This window comes from Macaca thibetana, chromosome 6, assembly GCF_024542745.1.
Source record: "Macaca thibetana thibetana isolate TM-01 chromosome 6, ASM2454274v1, whole genome shotgun sequence".
In the NCBI taxonomy this organism is placed as follows: domain Eukaryota; kingdom Metazoa; phylum Chordata; class Mammalia; order Primates; family Cercopithecidae; genus Macaca; species Macaca thibetana.
The window spans coordinates 132,736,028-132,763,188 of NC_065583.1; the positions used below are offsets into that span (position 1 = coordinate 132,736,028).

General features: G+C 37.7%; 2 protein-coding genes across 2 annotated transcripts in view; one reads left to right on the forward strand and one right to left on the reverse strand.

The window, feature by feature from the left end:
* Positions 1–27,161, reverse strand: part of DROSHA (drosha ribonuclease III) — a 135,233-nt gene that overhangs the window by 68,943 nt on the left and 39,129 nt on the right. The window contains exons 16-20 of the mRNA XM_050793002.1: positions 21,860–21,931; positions 20,239–20,320; positions 18,879–18,953; positions 5,735–5,904; positions 1,327–1,451 (exon numbers count right to left, since the gene is read on the reverse strand). Of these exons, the coding sequence (XP_050648959.1) occupies positions 1,327–1,451; positions 5,735–5,904; positions 18,879–18,953; positions 20,239–20,320; positions 21,860–21,931 (524 nt within the window). The remainder of the gene's footprint in view (positions 1–1,326; positions 1,452–5,734; positions 5,905–18,878; positions 18,954–20,238; positions 20,321–21,859; positions 21,932–27,161) is intronic.
* C6H5orf22 (chromosome 6 C5orf22 homolog) overlaps positions 1–27,161 on the forward strand; it is a 117,099-nt gene that overhangs the window by 25,703 nt on the left and 64,235 nt on the right. The gene's annotated exons all lie outside the window — the stretch shown is intronic.

Below are 27,161 nucleotides of genomic sequence, written 5' to 3' on the forward strand. Positions count from 1 at the left end.
AAATAACAGATTTTATTTAAATATATACTTTCTGATATTTATTGACAGACCCCTTCTTTAATAGGGAGCCTGTCAGTTGCTGAACTACTTATACCAAATATAAGAGTTGAAGAGTATTAGAATAGAGAACTCCATTTGTGCCAAAACCCAAGCTACATAGCTATATCCATTTTTCTACTGGAGAGGGTAAAAGACTAATGGTGTATACCAATTTGTATTTACCATGACAATATAAGCATATTTGTTGTAGCCAAATAAGTTATAACCTAGACCAGTGTAAAGGATACTGTCAAAGCGTCCTGGAAATGAAGCGAATATGCAGTCCTTTATCAATTCACAGTCCTGCCATCTGAGAGTCCACGAGAGCCTCATCACATTCTACTAACATTTTTCTAACAAGAAGGGATTTTCCAAAGATTTTCTGTCGTATTAAAACTGCTCCTTTCTTGGCCTTAGCTGGGCCTCTCCTTTTTTGAAAACTTTTTTTTTTTTTTTTTTTTTAAAGAATGGAGGAAAGAAAGAAGTACTTACACAGTGCCTGGTTCACTGCTTCATACTTTTATCCAAAGGGGGAAAAAAAAGAACAAAACCCTTTAGCCTCTTCTAATATATGTCAGCCAGAACTGTATTTATGAATTGAAAATCTCCCATGCCCTTTTCTCCCACTATGAATCCTTTTTTTAAAAAAAAAAATTAAGTCAGGAAGCTGTTTGTGTATTTAGCAAGGTAGGAAATCCAAACAGTCCCAAAGAATCTAATGGTAATATCTCCATTCCCACACATCCTGAATCTTCTCCCAGACAACACTAACATGCCAGTTGGAAAAATCAAAATGTGGAAAGTTACATCAATTCTAAGAGTCAGAAGTCACGGCTCCTACTTCCAACACAACCTTGACTTTGCATGTGATCTTGAACTCTTAAGATGCCCCCAAAAAGAGAACTCTGCATAAATTCGGCAGTGCTAGGAACCAATATGTGCTACTTTCCTCTAGAGGGCACTGAAAAAATAAAAAATAATTATTATTATTATAAGGATGAATAAAGAAAAAGTTCCTTAAAGTTTAAAAACATACAAGGACTTATGTTGATCAAGTTTGCCAAAAATATTCTGTTGAATAATAGTTTCTTGCACTCAAATATGTGGAGAAAATAATTCTTCAGGAGCTACCAAAATTGTTTCATTTGGGTAATCTAAACTGGAAGCATGGCTCATTTCAGGTCTTAATTTTTGAAAAGGAAACATCCACTAAAGGGTATTTCTCTGCTAATTCAGCTGTTAGTAGAAGGTGAAATTGGCTAAGACAAACACTGAGAAATATCTTACTGTGGGTCTCCTGCATAACTCAACTGTGCAGGGCGTATCCCAAAGTGGACGATAATCGGAAAAGTAATCACATCAGGGTTGAACTGTTCACGATCCAGTTGATCGATACGGACAGAGCTTGGTTTCTAGAGAGAAAAATCAAAGCCATTTATTCCCATAAGAAGTCTTTACGTATTGACTTTAACCTAAGTAGGGAAGGAATAAATTGGACTTTTTTCTAGGAAAGCCTTGTCCCCAAAGGGAAAAGGTCATTTAAAACCCTTTAATTACAGCAGCTCTACTATCTAAAAACTATAATGTCATCCCTGTAAATGAGCCTATGCCATTTGGCATAATGAACAATGATTTTGTCCTTTTTTGCAGTCCACATAGAAACCTTTAAAAATTAAACTTTTAAAAGGACACCTAGTCAGATATAACTTTTCCTTAACCTCTCCGAAGGCACAGGGGAAGGATTCCACATCACAGGCAGAGCCTGTTCTGCTTTCATTTCACATTTCAGGATGCATAGACAGATGCCTCTATTTAAGTTTTTCCCCCACTTTTTCTCAGTGGATCTTATGTATTCCTTTAATTCTACATCTTTAAGTTAGATAGTACAGTGGTGCAAAGGCCAAATAGTTAAGCTTCTCTTATTATGTCCATGTAGGACATTTGTGTATTTTAACAGAGAGCCTCATATTTTTTTCTTCATGTCTAATAAAGGAAGAAGTGAATGGCTCATTCCTTCTGGATCATTTGTGAAATGGCTTTCATCTTGAAAGCTTAAATTTATGAAAAGATGGTAAAATCACAGAGAATAGGTTTCAGCAACCTCCTTATAATCATCTCTCAGGACAGTCTCAATTAGAGACTCAATTTTTACTAGCACACCGTAGAGTCTGTGGCTCAGTTGCTTTGGAGGCTGAGGCTGTAAAACTGATTCACACAGAGGCCAATAATCTTCATTCTGTCCCACAACAATGCCCAACAACTAGAGTCTGGGGGGCTGCCTGGTTTCTCTGGGACAGAGGAATTTCAATGCTAAAATCAGGAAATCTCTCAGCAACTGGGACAAGCTGGTCACTCTACCTGCAACTGTGACACCAGCCAGCCATCTGACAAATATTCAACGAGGTGACAAAGGGGATAAACTTGGGTGAATTCATCCACATTACTTAAAACACTCAAACCTTTGGGAGGCCAAGGCAGGTGGATCATGAGGTCAGGAGTTCAAGACCAGCCTGGCCAACACAGTGAAACCCTGTCTCTACTAAAAATACAAAAATTAGTCAGGCATAGTGGCGCACACCTGTAGTCCCAGCCCCAGCTACTCAGGAGGCTGAGGCAGGAGAAGCACTTGAACCCAGGAGGCAGAGGTTGAGGTTGTGGTGAGCTGCGATTGCGCCATTGCACTCCAGCCTGGGCAACAGAGTGAGACTCTGTCTCACAAAAAAAAAAAAAAAAACCTCAAACTTTTTAAGTGTCATTTAATAGTCAAAATTTCACTAGCTTCTTGAAAGTTGGTCTCTGCTCTCAAAATTTGAAAATCGAAAATATTTTATTCACATGTAACCTAATATAAAATTAATTAAATGCCCATCAACAGTAGCAATGTGCTAGGTCAAAGAATTGCTTTCATTATTTTGTACAACAAAACAGCAGGATACATTTTTAGAAGGGGAACTGTGGAATAGAATGCTACTGAATGATTCATGTTTCTGTGATTTTAAACACCATGCCATGGTACCAACAGAGGAAACAGTGATTTAAAATATGTATAGTATCTCTAAATTTATGGCAGGGGTTGGGGGAGCAGGAAATGAAATATATTCTAGACTTTGGCCATACCCTATAACATTTATTATACCATCTTTGTGTAAGAATAAAAAACATTCTCACTAATGACAAAAGTGTTCCTTGGAAGATTAATTCTTTTAAGTTCTGTAGCAATAAAGTATTTAGTGTGACCATAATGGCTTGAAAAATTTAATAAATTTTCCAATATTCTTGCCATTAAGCAATCTTTCAAAGCAAGTCCTACAGAGGATGAAACGTAGTGTGGTGTCTCCCTTGTCGTATGAGTAACTTGCACACTTCTCAGTAGGATATTTTCATAATACTGAGTTCTCAGATTTTTTTTTCCTCCTTTAAGCATATCTTTAGATAAATACTATAAAATAATTAACTTCAACACATTCCTAAGCCTGACACCAAAACTTCCAATATAAATCTTTCATACTGAATAGGTCTGACTTCATGTTTTTAATACTGGCTTTACAGCATCTCAAGTATTAATGGTTAATCATGCCAATAATTTCTACAATTTCTCAATTCCTCAGAGATCTTACTGTTTAGGAAGCACCCCCGGCAAGCCTATCCCAGTGATCTCTCCTAAAATGAGAGTCTTTCCTGATGGGTCCATAGGCTCAACCACTCATCAAAGACTCCCTTCATATGTTAGTGGTCTTTGGGTTTTCACCTGGGCAAGCATCATACATTAGTTTGGTGCAAAAGTAGTTGTGGTTTCTCCCATTACTTGTAATATACCTTCAGGTATATATACCTTAGGTATATAACAACCTAATATATAACGTCCCTAGCACCTGGCTCATATAATAGTCCCTCAACAAATTAGTTGAATGATGATCATGGTGATCATAAACTTCATCTAAGTCACTGGCTCAAAAACAAGCAACGAGAAAATCAAACTGTTTGAGGATTTTTTTTTAACTACAGAAAACTAGGCCTCACTGCCTGGAGCATATAGGGTAGTATATCCTTAAGCCAGGGTATCCTTAAGTTTTTTTTTTTTAACTCTCCAGCTGCTTCTAGATTTCAGGAAAACGTAACTATACCATGGAAGGAAGCCCAGGGTAATCGTGCTCCCGCAGTGTCTACCACAGAACATGGAACTCTCTAAGTGGAACCACCCAGCTGAAACTGGACCATCTCCCACCACCATCACCCCATCCTCTGACTCAGCATGAAAAATGACAGAGGGAATATCAATATATACAACTGTTTTAAGAATAAAAATAGAATTCACAGTCTAACTCTGAGAATGTTATTACTTCCATATTTCTTTTAAAGTTAATAATTACGTGGCTTAACAGTATAACAGTAAAAATTATATGAATTTTTGGTTTTAAACAAGTTTTATGTTTAAACATATTTTTATTAAACAACTTTACTTTCTGGATTTGTTTAAAAGAATCCATACTAGGCAGAATGTTTTATTTGCAAATAGCAACATTTTGTTTGTGCAGATGTTACTGTCATGCTACAAAAAGTTGATCCAGAGTTTTTAGTTTATGAATCAAAGCTATTAAGCAATTGGCAGCTTTTTAGAAAACAACAGCTTTGTTAAATAGATTATTCCATTTATTTTCATGGAAAATTTTAATTCTCCATTTCTATAAAATTTTATCCTTATGCCAATATGTAACTATTTTATGAAACAGTAACACTATTTTAGAAGGAAAAAAATTGTCTTATATAAAGAAAATGTTATGTCTTTATATAAGAACTAGTTTTCTTTTCATTATCTCCTTTCAATATTTACATTTTTTACTTCTAAAATTGAACATTAAAAGCTAATTTTAAAACAAAAAAATTAGCACCCAAAGAAATGGAAAATATTTATAATAATTATGGTGAAGGATCAATAAAAAAGAATACTACAAAAAGGTTCAGACAAAGGATATTAATAGGCAAGTATCAAAAGAAAACATGAATGGGCAATAAACATTTAGAAATCAAAATAAATACAAAACTGAACTAAGTAGTTTCCCGCCCCACCCCACCCCCATCAAATTCCCTTAGTATAACCAGCATGAAGATATGGTTGCTCTCATACGCTCCCAGAATACAAATTTTACAGCCCTTCTGGAAAGCAATCTGCAACATGCATCAAAAGCCTTAAAAATGTACCTATCTTCAGGTAGAATAAATTTACTAAATTAGGTGAATTTAGTAATTATAAAAAATTTTATAATTTTTTATTAATTTATAATAAAATTTTTATAAATTTTTATTATAATTTATAATAACCACATTACTGTTCTATGGCCACTATATACACAGGCATGCATTCACTCATTCATCCAAATATTCATTCATGCAACAAATATTTATTGAGTGCCTTTTATGTAACAGCCACTGTTCTAGGACCTGAGAACACAGCAATGATGGAAACAGCCAAAGTCTTGCCTTCCTGAAGCTTATAATGCAGTAGAATTATAAAAAATTTAGTAATTCACCTAATTTAGTAATATTTTCTTATTTATGTTTATAGAAAAAATTATCCAAGGACAAGAAGCAGTGAGTACCTAAAACTTTTAAAATGTGCTGTTACTGTTTTCATGAAACATTCAGATCTGGAAAAGAAGGTACTCCAGCCTCTGAATACACAAATACCAGAACATACCGTCCCAGGGTTGGTAACAATCATGCCTTTGCATTCTTCTGCATATTTCTGCCACTCCAGCTCCTCCCACTGAAGCATATTGGCAATCTCCTCCTCGGGCACCAGGGCTTTGCTGCACCTTAACAAGTACAGGAGAATCTGGTGCATGGACAGCACTTCCTTTCCTCCATCTTGGGTGGGAGTGGACAGAAGGGGAAAAATAAGGCTACTCAACTTACAGCAAATCAACAACTGAATAAGGAAAAAACAAGACAACGGAGGAAAAAGAGCACGTACAAAAAGGTAATGTAAAATTTACACTGTTTAACCAGGTGCCAAATAATATGAAAGCCATTTGTTTCATTGATGAACTGTGCTCATAAAGCATCTCATTTACTAAATTGGCAACAACATTATAAATGATAAAAGGCTCCATTTGTGAGGTATGAATATAAAAAAGGTGCCTATCTAAATAAATTTAAAACCACCTAACATAAAGAACCATAGTTTATAATATACAGAACCATGTTATGTCTTAAATATTTTATCATTCTTTCTGAGGTAACAGATGAAAGCTCTTTAGAAGTGATGTTACCATCTTAAGGAAATTCTAAGCTTTTGTGAGATATTTATGAATGTCTTCAATAAGCTATTGTTGCATTATGGTCTAATTTTTTGGTGCTAATGTGCTGCACCTGCCATGATGAACAGAGCCTGTGCTAATATCATGGAAGATCATTATGGGGTTAGTACATGGAAAAAATACCAAGTGTTCTGAGGCCTACAGAAGCATATAGCACCAAGTACAGGGGATAAAAATAACAAAGGGCATCATTCAAGTACCTTGGAAAAAGCCAATTAATCTAGTACTTAATGAACCAAAGACATCCACTTCATTTGGGCATTAATGTGGGGTCAGAGGCTTCTGCCTTCTCTTTGGACTTAACTTCTGGACCAACATGGGCAACCATTTGATACCTCTTTTCTTTGCCTACTCCCACCCAAACAAAGGACAAGAGCCCTGAGGAGGACAATCGTTACCCTCTCCCAGGTCATGAGATACACTATTAACAGTAGTACAGGACCAAACATTTCAGGGAAAAAGAAAGGGACCAAGAACACAAGATGGCAGCAAAGGGATGGCACAAAAGACAGTGTCCTCCTTGGTCAGAGGAATTAGTGTACCCAGTTCGAGTCTGAGGCACTAAACAATTTTAATGCGAATTGCTGTGGGCTAAGAACTTAAACAACTGCACGTCTGAGAGAAAAGAGAGTAGGTATCAACATCTCTATGTGAGCTGTGTTCCTCCAACTGAGATGTTACCCTGGAACTAGACCACATTGTTGTTCTACGGCCACTATATATGTAGGCATGCATTCACTCATTCATCCAAATACTCATTCATTCAACAAATATTTATTGAGTGACTTTTACGTAACAGCCACTGTTCTAGGCCCTGAGAACACAGGAATGATGGAAACAGTCAAAGCCTTGCCTTCCTGAAGCTTACACTGCAGTAGAAAGAGACAATAAAAAAGAGCTACATAAAAGATTGGGTTGAGATGAGTGCTATAAAGAAGAATCAAACAGGGCAAGGAACTAGAGTTGTATCTAAAAGGATGGTTAGGAAAGGAATCTTCTGAGAGGTTTCATGTAGGCAAAACTTGAAAGGAGCAAGGGAGGCTACCATGCAGCAGTCTGGAAGAGGAGAAGAAAGAGCAAATGCCCTAAGGTGGAGTGGAACTGTTGTGCCCAGAAACTGCTAAGAAGCCACTGTGGATGATGTGAAGTGAGAAGAATGTGAGAGAGGCAGCAGGGAAGTCAGATCTTACAAAGCTTTACAGCTCATTGAGAGTTCTGGAGTTGACTCTGAGATGGGAGCATGTTTTTCACCATATGTGCCAGGCACTGAGTGGTCCCATGTCAGCACCATTAGGGAAAAAAATGCCACAAGCTCTAGGCGCTCAAGAAGCATATAGGCTAATAATGATAGATCACAATGGTTCCTAAAGGAATCTTTGTAGATAACACTCAGAAAATAAAGTTCTCTCAATCAAAGTTCTAAAGACACTGTGCTTCTAAAAATATATAATAATTGTCCAAGAAATGACAAAGTCACAAAATACATCAACCCACATTACGATATGTTCTATCTACTAATTCATAGCAGTGACATTTTTTTATGCCTCATTACAAAGCAACCGCCTTAAACACAAAAGTCATCATTAATAAGCAAACTTGCATAGTGTTATGGACTCAATGTTTGTGTTCCCCCAAATTTCATATATTAAAATCCTTTTTTTTCTTTCTTTTTGATTCAGGGTCTCTGTCACGCAGGCTGGAGTTCAGTGATGCAATCACGGCTCATCACAGCCTCAACCTCCTGGGCTCAGGCGATCCTCCCATCTCAGCATCCCGCGTAGCTGGAACCCCACCATACCTGGCTACTTTTAAAATTTTTTTGTAGACACAGGGTCTAATTATGTTGCCCAGGCTGTTCTCCAACTCCTGGGATCAAATGACCCTCCCACCTCAGCCTCCCAAGGTGCTGGGATTACGGTGTGAGCCACGGCACCCAGCCATATATTAAAATCTTAACCCCCAGTATAATGATATTAGGAGGTGGGGCCTTTGGAGGTAATTAGGTCATGAAGGTAAAGCCCTCATAAATGGGATTAGAGACCTTATAAGAAGGAACATGAAAGAGCTTGCTTCCTCTCTCTTTTGTCCACCAGGTGAGGATATGAGAAGATGGCTGGCTGTGAAGCAGTAATAGGACCTTCACCAACAACCCAACACGATGACACCCTGATCTCAGACTACCAGCCTCCAGGGTTGTGAGAAATAAGTGTTTGTTGTCTAAGCCACCAGCCTATAGTGTTTTTGTTAGTATAGTTCAAACGAAGAAATATGGATAGGGACATATTTCTCTGAGTCAGTCTCAAAACACATTTCCAGCTAGGCATGGTGGCTCATGCCTGTAATCCCAGCACTTCGGGAGGCTGAGGCAAGCAGACTGCCCTAAGCTCAGGAGTTCAAGGCCAGCCTGGGCAACATGGCAAAACCTCTCTCTACAAAAAATACAAAAATTAGCCAGCATGGTGGCAAGGGCCGGTGGTCCCATCTGTTCAGGAGGCTGAGGTGGGAAGATCACCTGAGCCCTGAAGGTTGAGACTGCAGTGAGCCGTGACTGTGCCACTTCACTCCAACCTGGAGAACAAAGTAAGATCCTGTCTCAAAACATAAAATAAAATAATACAAACATATTCCAATCCACCTGCATGTGACATGTGTTCCTCAATCAGTAATGTTCCTCTCTTTGCTAAGGAGCCCAGCAAACCCCTAATACCCGTCTCTCAGTCTGAGTCCATGATAATCGCTAATCTTCTAAGAGGACTGAGGTGAACAGGTGGATGAGAAAATTCTAATGCCAGAATGCGTTGCCTATACACTTCACGTGCATACACACCGAACAGCAGGAATAAAAGAAACCTAGAGAACCTTGGAAAGAATCACCACACTAACTAGGTTCACAAGGAACTAAGGAAAGAGGAAAATAGTTTTTGGCTTATAATGCCTATACTTGGTGAGATTACTTAAGAGTACCAGGGACTTTAAGGACACAATAGGGGTCTAAAATACCGTAAGAAGGAGCAGAATGTTGCTTTGTGTAAGGATTAGAAAAAAGATTCATATTTTCATGGGGGGAGAGGAGCATGATGGAGGGAGTAAATATACACAGGTCCAGGTATATAAAACAGCACTAGAATCTCCACGCATGCATTTACAGTTGCCTGACTCCATGGCACTTCAGATAAAAGGGAAATGGACTGGGGACAGCAAATTTAATGTGAAAAGACTTTTAAAAGAGCTAGTGGGAGAGAGGAATACTTAAGACTACAAACCAAGACTCCCTTAAAGGCTTCAATTCTGTAGAAAATGATTAGCATAGATACTGTCCAATTTAGGAAAGGCATAACTAGATTAAGAAATAAGGCCATTGGCTGGGTGGGGTGGCTCATGCCTGTAATCTCAGCACTTTGGGAGGCCAAGGTGGGTGGATCACCTAAGGTCAGGAGTTCGAGAGCAGCCTGGCCAACATGGCAAAACCCTGTCTCTACTAAAAATACAAAAATCAGCCGGTCATGGTGGCGGACTCCTGTAATCCCAGCTACCCAGGAGGCTGAGGGAGGAGAATCGCTTGAACCTGGGAGGCAGAGGTTGCTGTAAGCCGAGACTGTGCCACTGCACTCCAGCGTGGGTGACAGAGTGAGACTCCCTATCAAAAAAAGAAACAAAGAAAGAAGATCACAAGGTGCTTATATGAATGCCAGTTATCCATCTTCTTATTTAGGTGCAACGCTAATGATGAGGCAGGAGTGAGTCACATAGCAGCACAGAAACTAGACATAATTAAAAATACACACATACACACATCAGGTGCAAAGTTAACAACACTGAAGGAGAAACCACAAATCCATGTTGAAATCTGCTAAATATTTTAAATGGCAACTAAGCCTTAAAAGAGATTTTATTTACCACTGTAAAAAAGTAGAAACTCAGGGCAGATAACCTGAGGTGAAAGGTATCTCAAGGAAGGGGGACTGAGACTCTGCTCCCTGTCTGGTTTTGGGGTTCAATTTCCATGGAAAAGTAGGAGGAGATCCATAAATTAGAGACTCCTGCCAGAGCCCGCAGGGCATAAGCTGTATCTCTCACACTCAGCCTGGCAAAAAGACACTCCATAAACATTTGTGGAATGACTTTCTAAAGCAGACTAATAACTTGGCCACTTGCACTCAGGCTGCCATGAATTCACTAATGTTAATGAATTGGCTCTTTTGGTTTGTCTGCTTTGCCACTTGTTTATGTTGGGGATTTATGGAGCCATGTCACTGAGGGCTAGGAAGTAATTTTTATCTTGTTGGCTGAAATAAATAGGACATGATATAAATGAGAAATTAGAGCGGGTAAGCTAAGGTTAGCAGGAATTCCGCCAACTCTGGGACTGGAACCGTGACAACAGCTCATTATTCGGGAAGAACTGGAGTTTGTGTTTCAGGGAATGAATCTGGACAGTCATTAATGAACTGACAGACTTTATAAACTGTTTCTTAGAGACCCAATTCTCTCAGTTTATATTGCTTGATTATTTATATGGTTATTTGGGGAGGGGGATAATTTGTTAGGGAATCTGTATTAAGTATATGGCTGCTTATAAGAGTATTTCTCAACTATATAGTACTCAACTTTAAGAAATACAAAAATATTATCCCCTTTCTCTACACTGACAGTAACTGTATGACTGCATTTCTGTGTCTTCTGGATATTCCCGCCGAGACATCCTAATAATCTTATTTTCTAAAACATGTATTAACAGGTCTTTTCTAAATTTTCCAAATGTATATTAAGTTGTGGTACTAATAGATGGTTTTGCAAACTACACTTGCCTCCTGGAAATTTTGCAATACTCTCCCACCTCCCGGCCCCCTGCCAGACACACCTGAGAACTACTGCTCCAAATGGGGCAATTTCAAAGAATCAATTTTCTAGACGGTCAATTTGCAAAACTGATTCAGGATTTGCAATGCTTTACTAGAGCAGTAATATAAGCAATGAGTAGGCTTTCCCCTAAGCGTGATCTCACTATCTTGAATTATGACCTACTTTTGCCCCAGTTACACTCAGAATAAAACCTTATACTCAGTCTAGTTCATATCAACTATTTTGCGGCCAAAGGTAGAGAGTTGGATAGGAAAGAAACAAAACTTTGAGAAAAATTTTTAAATCTCAATAAACTGATTGCTCTATGATTTGGTTTCTGGTAAACTGGTCAGCACTGAATAATCCTTGGTTTAAACTATCAAGCTTACTTTTGAGTTAAAATTGCTTAAAGCAACTGGGACAGCTATCTTCAAAATGGATAAACTGAAGAAATAGAGAAATATGATGATGACTTATAAAACTCGAATTTTCAGTTAGATATTATAACAAACCGACATAAATAAAAAGCAAGTAAGAATAAGAAGACCACAAAATACCTGAAAAATGTGGAAAGCTACTCATTCTCAAAGAAGTTCAAGAAACATGCAAATAGTAACATCAAACTTTTTGCTTATCAGATGGACTAAACCAGGAATGTCCAATCTTTCAGCTTCCCTGGGCCACAATGGAAGAATTGTCTTGGGTCACACATAAAATACACTAACGACAGCTGATGAGATTAAAAAAAAAAATCGCAAAAAAACTCATAATGTTTTAAGAAAGTTCATGAATTTGTGATGGGCCATATTCAAAGCCGTCCTGGGCCATACGTGGCCCCTGGGTTGCAGGTTGGACAAGCTTGGACTAAACTGTAAAAGACTAGTAACATCCTGGCCAGGTATAATGGCTCATGCCTTTAATCCCAGCACTTCAGGAGGCCAAGGCGGGCAGACCTGAGGTCAGGAGTTCAAGACCAGCCTGGCCAACATGGCAAAACCCTGTCTTTACTAAAAATGCAAAAATTAGCCAGGCATGGTGGCAGGTCCCTGTAATCTCAGCAACTTGGGAGGCTGAGGCAAGAGAATCGCTTGAACCTGGGAGGCAGAGGTTGCAGTGAACTGAGAAGGCACCACTGCACTCCACCCTGGGCAACAAGAGTCAGACTCTGTCTCAAAAAAAAAGACTCATAACATCCAGTATTGGCAAGTGTATAGAAAAAGAGTACTTTCTGTTGGTCAGAAAGAACACTGTTGGTCAGAATTACAAATTGGTATGTCCTTTCTAGAGAAAACTTGGCCAACATCATTCTTAATTTAAAATGTGCATACTACCTTAACATGTAATTTCACTTCTAGAACTCTACCTTACAGAAACAAACAAATGCAACAGGATAGACATAGACTATTTCTGAAGCATTTATATGAAATGGGGAAAAAATGGAGAACCCCAAAATATTCGTCACCATAGGAAGTATGAACAAATTAATGTCTATCCATACTATAAAATGCTAAGTATGTATCAAAGAATGAAGCAAAGCATTTACAGTACAGAGAATGCCTGAAGTATCTGAGTTTAAAAAAAAAAAGGAAGTTGTGTAACATATTTAGTATTCCACTTGAAGAAAAAAAGCATAATTCTCCTCACAGCAGTTAAAACAATACAAATCAAGCCATTTACAGCATTTACTCATTTTCACATGTTCAGAAAGAAGTGTTCACTGTTTTTACTTTACATACTTTTGTACTGTTTGTATACACACACATACACACAGACAGAGTCAATTCAATCAAAAGCAAAAGCAACACTTCCATTTTCTAAAGAAAGAAATTGTTCTTTACAATAAATGGTGCTGGGTCAATTGGATACCCACATTGAAAATACTGAGTTTTGACCCATATCTCATACCAACTGTGAAAACAAATTCAAGACTGATTACAGTTCTAAAAGTGAAGAAATATAAGTGAGTATCTTGACTTTAGCGTAAGCGAAAATTTCATAAATATGACACAAAAAGCTCTAATCATAAAGGAATATGTATCTATAAATTGGACTACATAAAAATTAAGAATGTCTATTCATCAAAAATCATCATTAAGAAGATCAAAAAGCAATCTGCAGAGAAGGTATTGGCTATATATATATACATATATATATATGTATCTGTCAAAGAACTCATATACAGTATATATTTCTAAAAACCTAAAAAGAAAAAAACTACTTTAAAGTTCATATGGAACCAAAAAAGAGCCCACATTGCCAAGACAGTCCTAAGCCAAAAGAACAAAGCTGGAGGCATCATGCTACCTGACTTCAAACTATACTACAAGGCTACAGTAACCAAAACAGCATGGTACTGGTACCAAAACAGAGATATAGACCAATGGAACAGAACAGAGACCTCAGAAATAATACCACACATCTACAGCCATCTGATCTTTGACAAACCTGACAAAAACAAGAAAAGGGGAAAGGATTCCCTATTTAATAAATGGTGCTGGGGAAATTGGCTAGCCATATGTAGAAAGCTGAAACTGGATCCCTTTCTTACACCTTATACAAAAATTAATTCAAGATGGATTACAGACTTAAATGTTAGACCTAAAACCATAAAAACCCTAGAAGAAAACCTAGGCAATACCATTCAGGATATAGGCATGGGCAAGGACTTCATTTCTAAAACACCAAAAGCAATGATAACAAAAGCCAAAATTGACAAATGGGATCTAATTAAACTAAAGAGCTTCTGCACAGCAAAAGAAACTACCATCAGAGTGAACAGGCAACCTCAGAATGGGAAAAAATTTTTGCAATCTACTCATCTGACAAAGGGCTAATATCCAGAACCTACAAAGAACTCAAACAAATTTACAAGAACAAAACAATCCCATCAAAAAGTGGGCAAAGGACATGAACAGACACTTCTCAAAAGAAGACATTTATGCAGCCAACAGACACATGAAAAAATGCTCATCATCACTAGCCATCAGAGAAATGCAAATCAAAACCACAATGAGATATCACCTCATACCACTTAGAATGGCCATCATTAAAAAGTCAGGAAACAACAGGTGCTGGAGAGTGTGTGGAGAAATAGAACACTTTTACACTGTTGGTGGGATTGTAAACTAGTTCAACCATTTTGGAAGACAGTGTGGCGATTCCTCAAGGATCTAGAACTAGAAATGCCATTTGACCCAGCCATCCCATTACTGGGTATATACCCAAAGGATTATAAATCATGCTGCTATAAAGACACATGCACACATATGTTTACTGCGGCACTATTCACAATAGGAAAGACTTGGAACCAACCCAAATGTCCATCAATGACAGACTGGATTGAGAAAATGTGGCACATACACACCATGGAATACTATGCAGCCATAAAAAAGGATGAGTTTGTGTCCTTCGTAGGGACATGGATGCAGCTGGAAACCATCATTCTGCGTAAACTATCGCAAGAACAGAAAACCAAACACCACATGTTCTCACTCATAGGTGGGAACTGAACAATGAGATCACTTGGTCACAGGAAGGGGAACATCACACACCGGGGCCTGTTGTGGGGTAGGGGGAGGGGGGAGGGATAGCATTAGGAGATATACCTAATGTAAATGACGAGTTAATGGGTGCAGCACACTAACATGGCACATGTATACATATGTAACAAACCTGCACATGTATACGTATGTAACAAACATGTACCCTAGAACTTAAAGTATAATAAAAAAGAAAAAAAAAATTCCTGAAATTTAAAAAAAAAAAAAAAAACAATGGGAAAAAGGCTGATATTGCCCAATAGAAAAACGGGCAAAAGACTTGAATGGACACTTTAAAAAAAAACACTCTCTAGGTACCCAATAAGTATATGAAATGGTACTCCATTGTATTAGTCATTAGGAGAATGCAAATTAAAATCATAATGTGATACTTCTGAACACACATCAGAATGGCTAAATTGACAAAGAAAAAAATAAATGCCAAGTGGTGAGAATGTGAAATAACTTGAATTTTCATACACTGTGAATAAGAAGGTAAAACAGCCCAGTCACTTTGGAGAACTGAAAGTGTCTACAAAGCTTAATATACACACACCCAGAATTCCACTTGGTATGGTATATATGTAACAGAAAAATATATATATGTGCTCACTAAATGATATGTACAGGTCTTTGGTGAACGTACATATGCTATTCAAATATACAGATTCAGATATATAGTGAATATATGTACATATATAGGAATATATAACATGAATATAAATGTCATGAATATATACACACACACATATATATATATACTGAAAATACCCAAATGTCCATTAATCATAGATAGGTTTATTTTAATTTAGTCATCCCATGTAATACTACATAGTAGTGAGAATGAGCCAACTACAGTTAAGTGCAACAGGATATGATTCTGAAAAACATTAAACAAAAGATGGAAGCAAAAGAGAATATAAAATTCTAGTTTTCATAGTTCGAAAACAGGTAAAACTAATACATGGTGTTTCAAGTCAGAATAGCGGTTACCCTTGAGGGTCTCGGCAGCGACTGGAAAGGGGTCCTAAGGGGGTTCTCGGAAGCTACTAATCTTGATCTGGGTGCTGGGTGGATGGTCATATTCACTTCGTAAAAACTCATTAAGGTCCTATATTCATGATACATGCACTTTTCAGGATTTATGTTACAGTTAAATCAAAAGTTTACTTTATAAAAATGAGAGATAATACCAGAGACTACTTGAAAAGCACAATCACTAGTAACCAAAAACATGAATATTTAGATAAGGCATTATTATGACCAATTAAATAAAATCAGTAAGCAAGTATTTACTGAGTCCCTGCTACGTGCCATAAAGTATGTTAGGACTAGGGATACAACAAGACAGACAAATGTTTACTCTTCAGCCTCATGTAACTCACCACTGAAATTTTTTAAAAGAAAGAAAGAAGAAAGATGAGCAAGCCTAAAATGCTAAAAATGAATAATAATGCATTTTTCATGGCAGCACAAACTGATGTTATTCTTTTGACAAGAAATTTGGCACTATATATCACGATATTTAAAAATATCCATCTGCTCAATGAATTATTAAAAAATAGATGCAAATCATATCTAGTAGATGACAACTACGTAAAAAATACCCTTATGCACAGAAAAAAATGAAAACATATATATCAAAATGTCTTTTGTTTTTAATTCACCATTTTCTAAAAGATCTTTAACAAGGTCACATTATGAAAAACAAATCAACCATAATTTCCTATCTAAGACCAAAATGCATTTTATATATTAGATATTTTTCAGTATCCTTCAGGGTCTTCCTAATATGCATATTTTCAAAGGGGAGTCTAATGAAAAGGTAAACTCTGTTTAAAAACAAATCAATAGACCTTTTTCTTTATGACAACCTAAATGTTATCCCTACATAGTTATGTGAGAGTTGAAATCCCACAAAGTAAATATCCAACATCAGATTTTTCTTTAAGGAGATTTTAAAACTGCCCACTTTCTCTCAGACATCTGTTTGGTCATAAAATGCCTAGAGGAAAGTAGATATAGAAAGGAAAAGGCTTTTCAGCAAATTCACTCTAACACCATTTTCTAATAAGTTTACTGCTGAAGCTCCAGTCTAAAATCAAAAGATTCATTCACCAGAAGAGAAGAAAGGGCATCTCAATAAAACAAAACCAGATACAAAGAGGAGAAAAGCTTTTGAATGCATTTCTAAACAAAATAAACATGAAGAGTAATACTAAAAATCTGAGTAATGCTAACCTAAAATAAACTAAGCCATTTTGACTGTCTGGACTGAGGAAACAGTATCAGGAAAAAATCTTGACAAAAATCTAAACCAGACAGAGTAGACAAGAAACTAAAGCCACACAAGAGGAGTCAAAGAGACAGGAGGAAAGTAAGGAGCACCCAGGCACCAGAGCAAGGAAGAGACTAACACTGAGGCACGTCCTCTGTACTTGGTCTGCAGGAGGCTGCCTTTGGCATCGGCAGCTGCAGTGGGCTAGGGACAGTTAGAGGGGGTCTGGCACTGAAGCAAAACTTGGTTGTGAATGGACAAGGGCACTGGAGAAAGCCAGACTCCGACAGGCTCACTGCAGGGCTCTCAGGCATGAGGGAGACAAGGGCTCCTGACCGAGGAAGACAAGGGTTCCTGACCGAGGGAGACAGGGGCTCCTGCCCATGGGAGGACAAGAGGCATAAGGAGGACAGCATGAACACAGGATTGAAATTCTTTAACTGCTGATACTGGGTGGAAAGGTTACACAAAGAAAACCTCCCCAACCAAGATTATAGACCGCAGATTTATAGCAGCAGCTATGTTTTATTCTCCAGTATTACTGAGCGGCCCACACACAGAAGAAAAGGCAAGCAGTTGGATTGATGACATTAACTTGGAGATGGTGGCCATATAAGCAGCTGAGACAGCTAGGACTGACAGGATAAATGTCAGAGCACAGGACCTGGTGGGGAAGGCAAAGGAAAGTAGCCGTACATAAGGAGAAGATGGAAGATCCAAGTAGAAGCAAAAGGCAATAGGGACACGAGAAGCTAGACTGAAGGATGTCACCAGAAAGTGAGATACTGGAGTCAAATTCTAGGGAGAAATTAACGTAGGGTGGTGGCGTGGTCCAAAGTTTTTATCTTAAGATTAAGCGACTGAGTGGTGACAATCATTACAGTAGAAAAAGTCAAATAATTATATAGCTCAGGGTAGAATCATAAGTGAAGTTAACCAGGCTGGTAACAGAACCTTGTAGAGAGAGGAAACCGTAAGCCAGGTTTCACAGCACTTGATAAAGCAGGTAATTGACTAGGAAATAAATAAAGAAGGAGTGGGAATAGGGTGGCAGAAGCCTCAAGGAGAAAGATTTTGCAATCAAAAAGGCAACCAAAAGATTTCATTAAATATATATATATATATATTTTTTTTTTTTTTAATTTTAGAGACAAGGCCTCGCCATGTTGCTCATGCTGGTCTCAAACCCCCACTGGGCTAAAGTGATCCTTCCTTCTCAGCCTCCCAAATAGCTGAGACTATAGGTACATGTCACTAAACTGACTCTAAGCATTTTTAAAAATACCAAATATAATGCCAAATATTACAGTTGGATTCTTTTTAAAAAATTAGAAAAGTTAAAATATTGCTTTTAAAAACTGTCATATATTTCCTTATATATTTTATTGGGAGAAAAAATTATTTTATATCTTTTTTTCACTGCAAAATGAATTCAAACACATGTCAAAAGACAGGAAAAAAATCACTATAATCCTACTACCTTAATGCAACTATTATTACAGTATTTTTTGCGGCACAGTTATAATCATATTACATTTAAAATGTTATTGTTTTCCAATTAGCCATATACATTTTTTAAGCCACAATCATTTTTCCACATTAACACATCTGCATGATGTTTTGTCAAGTAGATTTCTAAAATTTATAAATCTGTTCTTCCATTGTTCATCTAATTTGGGCTACCATAATTTATGCAGGGACATAAATCCACATGTATAGTTTACATTTCCATGCCTAACCTGAGAAGTAGATAATTAACAGTACCTAAGATGGGAAAGTTGTCCCTGAAGATTGAAAGGAAAACGGCAAGCTTATTTTCAGATGCACTATCTCACCAGGTCACTGACAAGCCAGAAGATTTACCTGGAAGAAATCTTACAAAACGTGGCATGAAATGAAATCTTGGGCAGCAGGGAGGACTGTCTTCAAACAAAGGACCTGAAGCAAACAAATGAGAGAAAAAAAAAAAAAGAAAAGAAAACTCAAACAATCTTAAAAAACAAGCACTGCAACTTAATTTCTAAGATTTATGATAACCACAAAAACTACCACCAGAAATAAAGGCATAAAAAATACCACCACCTCCTGCCACTCCTCCTCAGTGGCTAAATCAATCATTGGTAACTGCCACAAGTACCCAAGGACGACTGCAATGAGGAGACTACGCGAAGGCAAGAAGAGGATGAAAGCCCCAAGTGCAAATATATATAGTAAAATTATTTTTAAAATTCAAAGTTATCAAGACTAATTATAATTGAATTATTACATGATATAATGTGACTATGTGTTCATTCTTTCCCATTTTAATCACTACACTAAAAAATGTTGAGAAATGCTATCAGTTTGAAAAGCCATTCATCAATAAATAAGTAACTGTTTGTTAGAATACAGATACTTCCAAAAGAGTAAGCTACTATCCAAGAACCAAGCATCAAGTCTTTGAATTAATCTAGTTCACTCTAAGTATCTGCATGTGTGCATCTGTGTGTGTGTGTGTGTGTGTGTGTTTTTTTTCTTTTTTGAGACGGAGTCTCGCTCTGTCGCCCGGGCTGGAGTGCAGTGGCCGGATCTCAGCTCACTGCAAGCTCCGCCTCCCGGGTTTACGCCATTCTCCTGCCTCAGCCTCCCGAGTAGCTGGGACTACAGGCGCCCGCCACCTCGCCCGGCTAGTTTTTTGTATTTTTTAGTAGAGACGGGGTTTCACCGGGTTAGCCAAGATGGTCTCGATCTCCTGACCTCGTGATCCGCCTGTCTCGGCCTCCCAAAGTGCTGGGATTACAGGCTTGAGCCACCGCGCCCAGCCTGTGTGTGTGTGTTTTAATGACTAACCAAAGTTTTGCATTTAAATAAACTTCCATCTTAGAAGATTCATTGCAGCAAAGTTTACTAGATTTAAAATATTAACTAATGGTAATTTCCCAGGTACACATATATCGAGGTAGTTACACATAATAACTGGTATCATCTTTAAGCTGCTACCAGCTAATAATAAGCACTGTCAAACTGTATAAAGTAAAATCCATAGAAACTTATTCATGTCAAATGATAACAAGCATTCCTGTGAATAACACTTTTCTCTATTTTAAAAAGTAAGAGAAATTTCTTACTTTTTAAAAAGTAAGAGAAATTTCAACTATCTCCCTACAATTTTTATAAGAGTTTTCACATATACCATAGCATTCTTCTATAAGCATTACTCTCTTCTTTAAATCCTATTACTCACCTTTAAGATTCCAGTCATACAATTCCAAAATATCTCTGAATAGGAACAGTGAAAAGAGTTCAAGCCCTTTCACACAAAAATTCTGAAAAATAAACCAAAATTAAATTACTGTAAATTGGCAAAATATATATTAACTGAAGGTTCAACTTGTTCTTGTCAAGTGTCTTTAAAAATGTCTGTTAAAACTATACTAAGACCATATAGTTTTCTGAAAAGTTTAGCCACTGATCACTAGTTTCAGACGGAAATGAAATAGACAATAATGCCATTAGGATTCCTTAATGTCAACTTAGCCCTTCTCAGTATACAAATAAAATGAGAAATTTTTTAAAAAGTAAAGTCTCACTTATATTAATATATTTTTCTAATTCAATTATAAACTGTGTGAGAATCTTCTGAGGATGTTTTGTTAATTCAGATTACACATATGCACCTGATAGGCTTGTCCCCGACCCCCGCCTCACACATCCAGAATAACGGTCATGGAGTTACAAAAAAACAGAGGTCATGTGTACCCAAAAAGTTCAAATTCATAATGAATGCAAATAAAGGGCTAAGAAAAACTATACAACTCTGCACCAAAATTTCTCCTGTAAACAAGCTAAACAGATGATATATTTGCAAGTGAGACTTATCTCATAATTCTTCCTCCTACTTGTTTTGCTCGGGGTTCATAAATTACCCTGCGTGAGATCACGCCAAAAGTCATAAACTTTTACAATAGCAAATGAAGGTATATGACCTTAAAAACCAAAAGGAAGTTAAAAAAAAAAAAAAAATCCCTTCTAGAGCAGAAAAATGAAGGGGTGGTTCTTTTTATTTAATTCTTTTTGAAAGGAAGGTACAATGAACAAGACTTGCTCAGAATGAAACAGGTGCCAACTAGGCACACATGTCATGCCCATCAATTTCCCCCTCCATGCTCCCTGCCCATGACAGAGCTGTCCCATTAAACAAGGTTTGTAAGCAGAGCCAGGGGCTCCGGAAATTGACCCTGACTCCAACACAATGTTAAGTGCACAAGCTTGTTTGCTGTCTAGTTGTTATTTCTTAGTATGATTTGTCGGCACCACTAAATTCAAGATCAGACTATGAATCATTCTGAGATTCACATTAATCTTCCTTTGGAATTTTAAATCTCTTGCATATATTTAGATAAATCTGCTGCTGAGCACCCGCAATGAAAAACAATTAGGAAAAATATGTAAATATATGGGAAGAAAAATGAACCAAGCATTGATCTTGTCATTGGAGATAATGAGTGAGATGATTACAACAGCTATCAGATAGTTTCACTATTCCTATCTCCCCTCTGATAACAACCAGTAACCAAAATCTGTCCCCTACGTAAAAGAAACTAGAAACAGATGTAAAGTTAATATCAGCAGATGTAACACAAGGAGAAATGGGTTCAAAAACAGGTCAACAAGTTGAAAATTGGCCTGAATTTTAACCTTGATATTAGAGCTACATTTAACTGACTCTTTCAACAGTGAATATGATACTTTAGAGATATTCCTGGCAAAAGCCAGATCTGGCCAAGTTCAATGCTTTAAAATAGTAGTGTGGAATAAGCAAAAGAGCAAACGACATCAAACCATTACACAATCTTTTCCCTTACCTCTGGCATCATCTCTTCAATGAAATGAATCGTGTAGTCTATGTTGAATCTAATTACTTTACACAGTGGAATCTGCAATAAAAAGAAGTGAGGTTCAGTTCCCCAACATCTCCCTGCAGGCTCATATTACACACGTTTGTTACCTGACCCAAAAGGCCACGAACCAAATGAGAAGGCTTCACCTTCATCTCAGTGGCTAACAACACTGCACATGAAGCCTGACCACAACTGCTGGATTTTAATGACAAGAACCCAGCTGTCCTGGCCTCTCCAAGAAACCTGCATAATGTAGTACTTAATTAACAGGATTAGCAGCAGCAACACAAACATAACAAGAGCCCATTAAAACCACACATATCACATCTAAAGAATTAATAAAAGCATAACCATAAACATTTCTGTTTCTCAAGTTTTTAAAATATTTTAGAATCTCTGGCTCCTTAGGCAGATCAGGGATAGTAGGGTGATAACTCATCAATTATGGATTCATAGGTCACTGAAAACACCCAATTCATGCTGCCCAGCTGGTTCGTGAGCAAAGGCAATTGTGGTAATAAATATAATAATAACAAGTGATAATAAAAATAATAATAGCTAACATTTTTTGAGCCAGGCACTGTCCCAAATGCTTCACAATATTCATTCATGTAACCATCACAACATCCCTATGACATAGGTTTGGCTACCATGTCCACTGAACAGTGCAGGAAGCGAAGGCAGAAGTACCATCCCTAAGATAACAGCTAGCTCGGTGACTGGAAAGTCTTCCTCTAGACCCCAGCTCTTAGCCACTAGAGTATACCCTTCTCATTACCTGTTCTAACACTCAGGATACATGTGAAAACGAAGGAAGGCTAAGCATAAAATAAATCCACACCTATCTTACTTTACCAATGTATCATCAGACAATTGCCTACTGCCTACAAATAATAGGTTTTCCGTAAATATATTTTTGAATGAATTAAAGAATAAGAAAGGGAGGGAGAAAGATCACTGCAGAGAATTGGCTGGCTAGCTGGGGAAAATAACAGACTCAGAAGTCCCAAAGATGCGTTAACTGAGTTTTTCTGGATGCTTAATCTGTCCATAAGATGATTTTATATAGATGTAATCATTTTCATAAACCATAGCAATCAGAAAGAAACAAACTTTAATTCTATCAGTGAAAGGGATGGTAAGAAAAACAGAAAAATAGTCTTATAATGCCATCTACTGGAAATCTTTTTCTGAGATACAAAGTTTAGTTATTGGGGGCTTTTCCTTTTTATTCTAAAGAACAGTGGTTAATTTGAGTGAAATTCATAATAGCCATTATCATTTTTAAGTTCTACTTTGTTCTTATAATCATTTAAAAATATTTAAGAGTTACAAAATTTTGCATGATTCAACATATTTTTAAAATACCTATTCTTTGCTAACAACTACATTAGATTCACAGGTACTCTAAAATAAGCTACGGGTCCTATCTTAAGAGGTAAAGATGTATAAGAAGAAAGGCATGTAAGTAAATACAAACAGAATACAACGCAATGTAACTTCTAAGTTCAAGTAAAAAACAAACAAGCAACCAAAAAAAGTATAAAGTGCAAAAGAACCAAAGAGGAGGTAACATATGAGTTGTCTTCAAAGATGGGGAGGGGCTGGGCACGGTGGCTTATGCTTATAATCCTAGCACTTTGGGAGGCTGAGCAGGGTGGATCAACTGAGTTCAGGAGTTCAAGAACAGCCTGGCCAACATGGCAAAACCCCGTCTCTACTAAAAATACAAAAATTAACTGGGCATGGTGGCGGGCATCTATAATCCCAGCTACTCGGGAGGCTGAGGCAGAAGAATCGCTTGAACCCAGGACGTGGAGGTTGCAGTGAACCAAGATCGTGCCACTTCACTCCAGACTGGGCAAAAGAGCGAAACTCCATCACAAAAAAAAAAAAAAAAAGATGGGGAGGGGAGGAATTTTCCAGGCCATCCAGAAAAAGTTGAGGCAGAGCAGCTGTTTAGCTTCTAGCAAAATGGAGGAAAGGGAGCTGAGGAAGGTAGTAGTAATTTCACGGTTCAGACAGAAGTACGTGGAGAGAGAGATGCCAGGTGATGTAGAGAGGAAAATATGAACTCTATTATGCAGCCTTTACAAACCATGTTAAGGTCAGGGCTTATGGATATATGGCAAGAAGAAATCATTCAAGTACTTCAAGTTAGAGATTATCATCATCTACATTTCAGAAGAGACACTGTGGAAACAGTGTTGGAATGGCTTGTAAGGGAACAAAGAAGACCAGACTGAAGTCTAATGCAATAGTCCAGGAGCCAAATGAAGGGAAGACTGGAAAGGAAGAAAAAAATTTTAAACACAGGAGATATTACTGAAATATACAGTGACCATTCTGATGTGGAAGGAAGAGTGAAGAAAGAATTGAGGATCATTTCTGGGTTTCTGGCTTAAGTGACCAACTAGGTCACTTAATTCAGGAGGGTGTCCCCTGAGTACCTCAAATTCAATATGTAGGGAAGATGACGCACAGGTTGAGGGTAAAGTATCTGAGGAAACATCAAGGAGGTTCATTTCAAAAGGCAATCTAAAATGTGAGAGTGGAGTATTAATACAGAGGTACATGTCACAGCTATAAATATTGATCTGGTGGGGATCAGAATATGCATGGGTGGAACTGAATTACTCAGAGAGTACATAGGAGAGAAAACAACGGGAGCTCTTGGGAATTCTCAAGAGGTAGGCAGAAGCAAATGTGCAAACTTATCTCCTTGCTATCATAGGAAAAAGCACCCTGCTTGATGATTTATGCATGTACAGTCCTTTTCCTATTTCATTTTAAGTAAAATCACTTCTTGGAATTCCTTCTCTGACCTCTTCTCTTTGTATATACTTTATTTTCTTTTGGGCTTCCATCCATATCACCAGAGCCATTCTCAGACACACAAATTTGGAAAGGCAGGATCTCCTCATCTATTCAAACTATGATCTCTCTAAGTGTCAAGGAGAGCTTGTTATTTTGCTACACAATGGTCAACCAAAAAACTGTAATTTCAAAGATCACCAAAATACCTCCCAACAAATGCCATCAAATAATATAAATGACTACTATCATGTTTGAATACTTAAAAGTAAAGACTATCCTATACTGACTTATACTCCTATCTCACCCTAGCAAAAAACCCAAAAAACTAAAAAACTCTCCAACCTCCATCTTCTAACTCTACTATTTCCACATACTGATTGACCAAATCCAGGCGTCAGCAAGTCCACTCCAAATGGGAAGCCAACTAAAGTGGGAGGGAAATGATCCAGGGGTTTTCCTGTGCTTTTGGGAATATGACAAAACACTACGTAACTCATACATATATCTTACATTTTTTTTCTTTTTTTGAGACGGAGTTTCGTTCTTGTCGCCTAGGCTGGAGTGCAGTGGCGGGATCTCAGCTCACTGCAAATTCCGCCTCCTGGGTTCAAGCGATTCTCCTGCCTCAGCCTCCTGAGTAGTTGGGATTACAGATGCCTGCGACAACGCCCAGCTAATTTGTGTATTTTTGGTAGAGACGGGGTTTCACCATGTTGGCCAGGTTGGTCTCAAACTCCTGACTTCAGGTGATCTGCCTGCCTCAGCCTCCCAATGTGCTGGGATTACAGGCATGAGCCACTATGCACCTGGCCCTTTTTCTTTTTTTTTTTAAGAGATGGGGTCTAGCTCTGTCACCCAAGCTAGAGTTCAGTGAGGCAATCAGCTCACTGCAGCTTCAAACTCCTGGGCTTAAGTGATCCTCCCACATCAGCTTCCACAGTAGCTGGGACTCAGGCCATTTTGAACTCCTGGCCTCAAGCGATTTGCTTGCCTTAGCCTCCCAAAGTGCCAGGATTACAGGTGTGAGCCACCGCACCTGGCAAATACACATCTTTAAAACTTCAGATAAGTTGTCAAAGCTCTTAACATCAGGTATTATAACAAATGTGCTACATAAAAAGGTAAAATTCTCCCAGAATGCTCTATACTCAGCCAACAAGGCTTTCAATCCACTTCAAGACCTTAAGAGAACTTGTAGAACTAGATTTGGTGGAGATTCTATCATTACCATCATTTGCATGACATTCTTGCTGACATTCTCTCTCTAGCAAGAAAAGGAATCAGACTGGTAAAGCAGTTTAACAATTTTTTTCCTTAGGAGGCTATTTCAAATTCAAGAGGCCTTTGATGGATCTAATTCCTATGAACTGTACAACACTCAGCTTAAAACTCTATTTATTTTTATCAACATCTCTAATATAAATGATGGGGTTTGTCATAGAATAAAGTTCTCATCGAGAACTTGAACATTTACATAAAACATATGCTGAACAGCCAGGCGTGGTGGCTCAAGCCTGTAATCTTAGCACTTTGGGAGGCCGAGTCGGGCGGATCATGAGGTCAGGAGATCGAGACCATCCTGGCTAACATGGTGAAACCCCATCTCTACTAAAAAAAATACAAAAAATTAGCCGGGCATGGTGGCGGGTGCCTGTAGTCCCAGCTACTTGGGAGGCTGAGGCAGGAGAATGGCGTGAACCTCGGAGGCGGAGCTTGCAGTGAGCTGAGATCCGGCCACTGCACTCCAGCCTGGGCGACAGAGTGAGACTCCGTCTCAAAAAAAAAAAAAAAAAAAAAAATATATATATATATGTATGTATGCTGAAGCCAGAAATTTTTTCTGTCCTTTTGTTTTATAATGACAGTAATGACTGTGACTAATTTAGCATCAGTGGCCTCTCAAGTCAAACCTTGTGCTGGGGAACGTTTTTAAAAATGATGTTTTCTATTCACTTTTGCTATAAACCTAAAACTACTGTTTGTTTTTTATTAAAGTCCGTATTTTTTAAAAATTATGTCTGATTCTCACTAAAACCCCAAGCATTGCTATCATTAATGAAGTTCAAAGAATTCACTTGTCCAAGGTAAAAAAAAAAAAAAAAAAAAGGATTAGAAGATTCAAACCCAACTCTGTCTGAAATCCTTTCCAAAGAGAGAAGTGCCAATACTTACTATGTGCCAAACACCATGATAAACACTTTTCATGTGCCATCTTATTTATTTTTCACAAAAGCCAATGAGATTGCTCCAACTAATACCCTCATCTTACAGATGAGAAAGCCAAAGCTTACACAGATTGAAATGTCAAATCACAGAGCTATCACTAATTTTAAACCCTGGTCTCTCTAAAGCCACACTGCTATCCTTCTTTGTTTAAGGTGATCCTAAAAGTCAAAATAAGATCTCTATTAATTCTAGGGAATCAAGAAATAAGATGAAGAATAGTTTT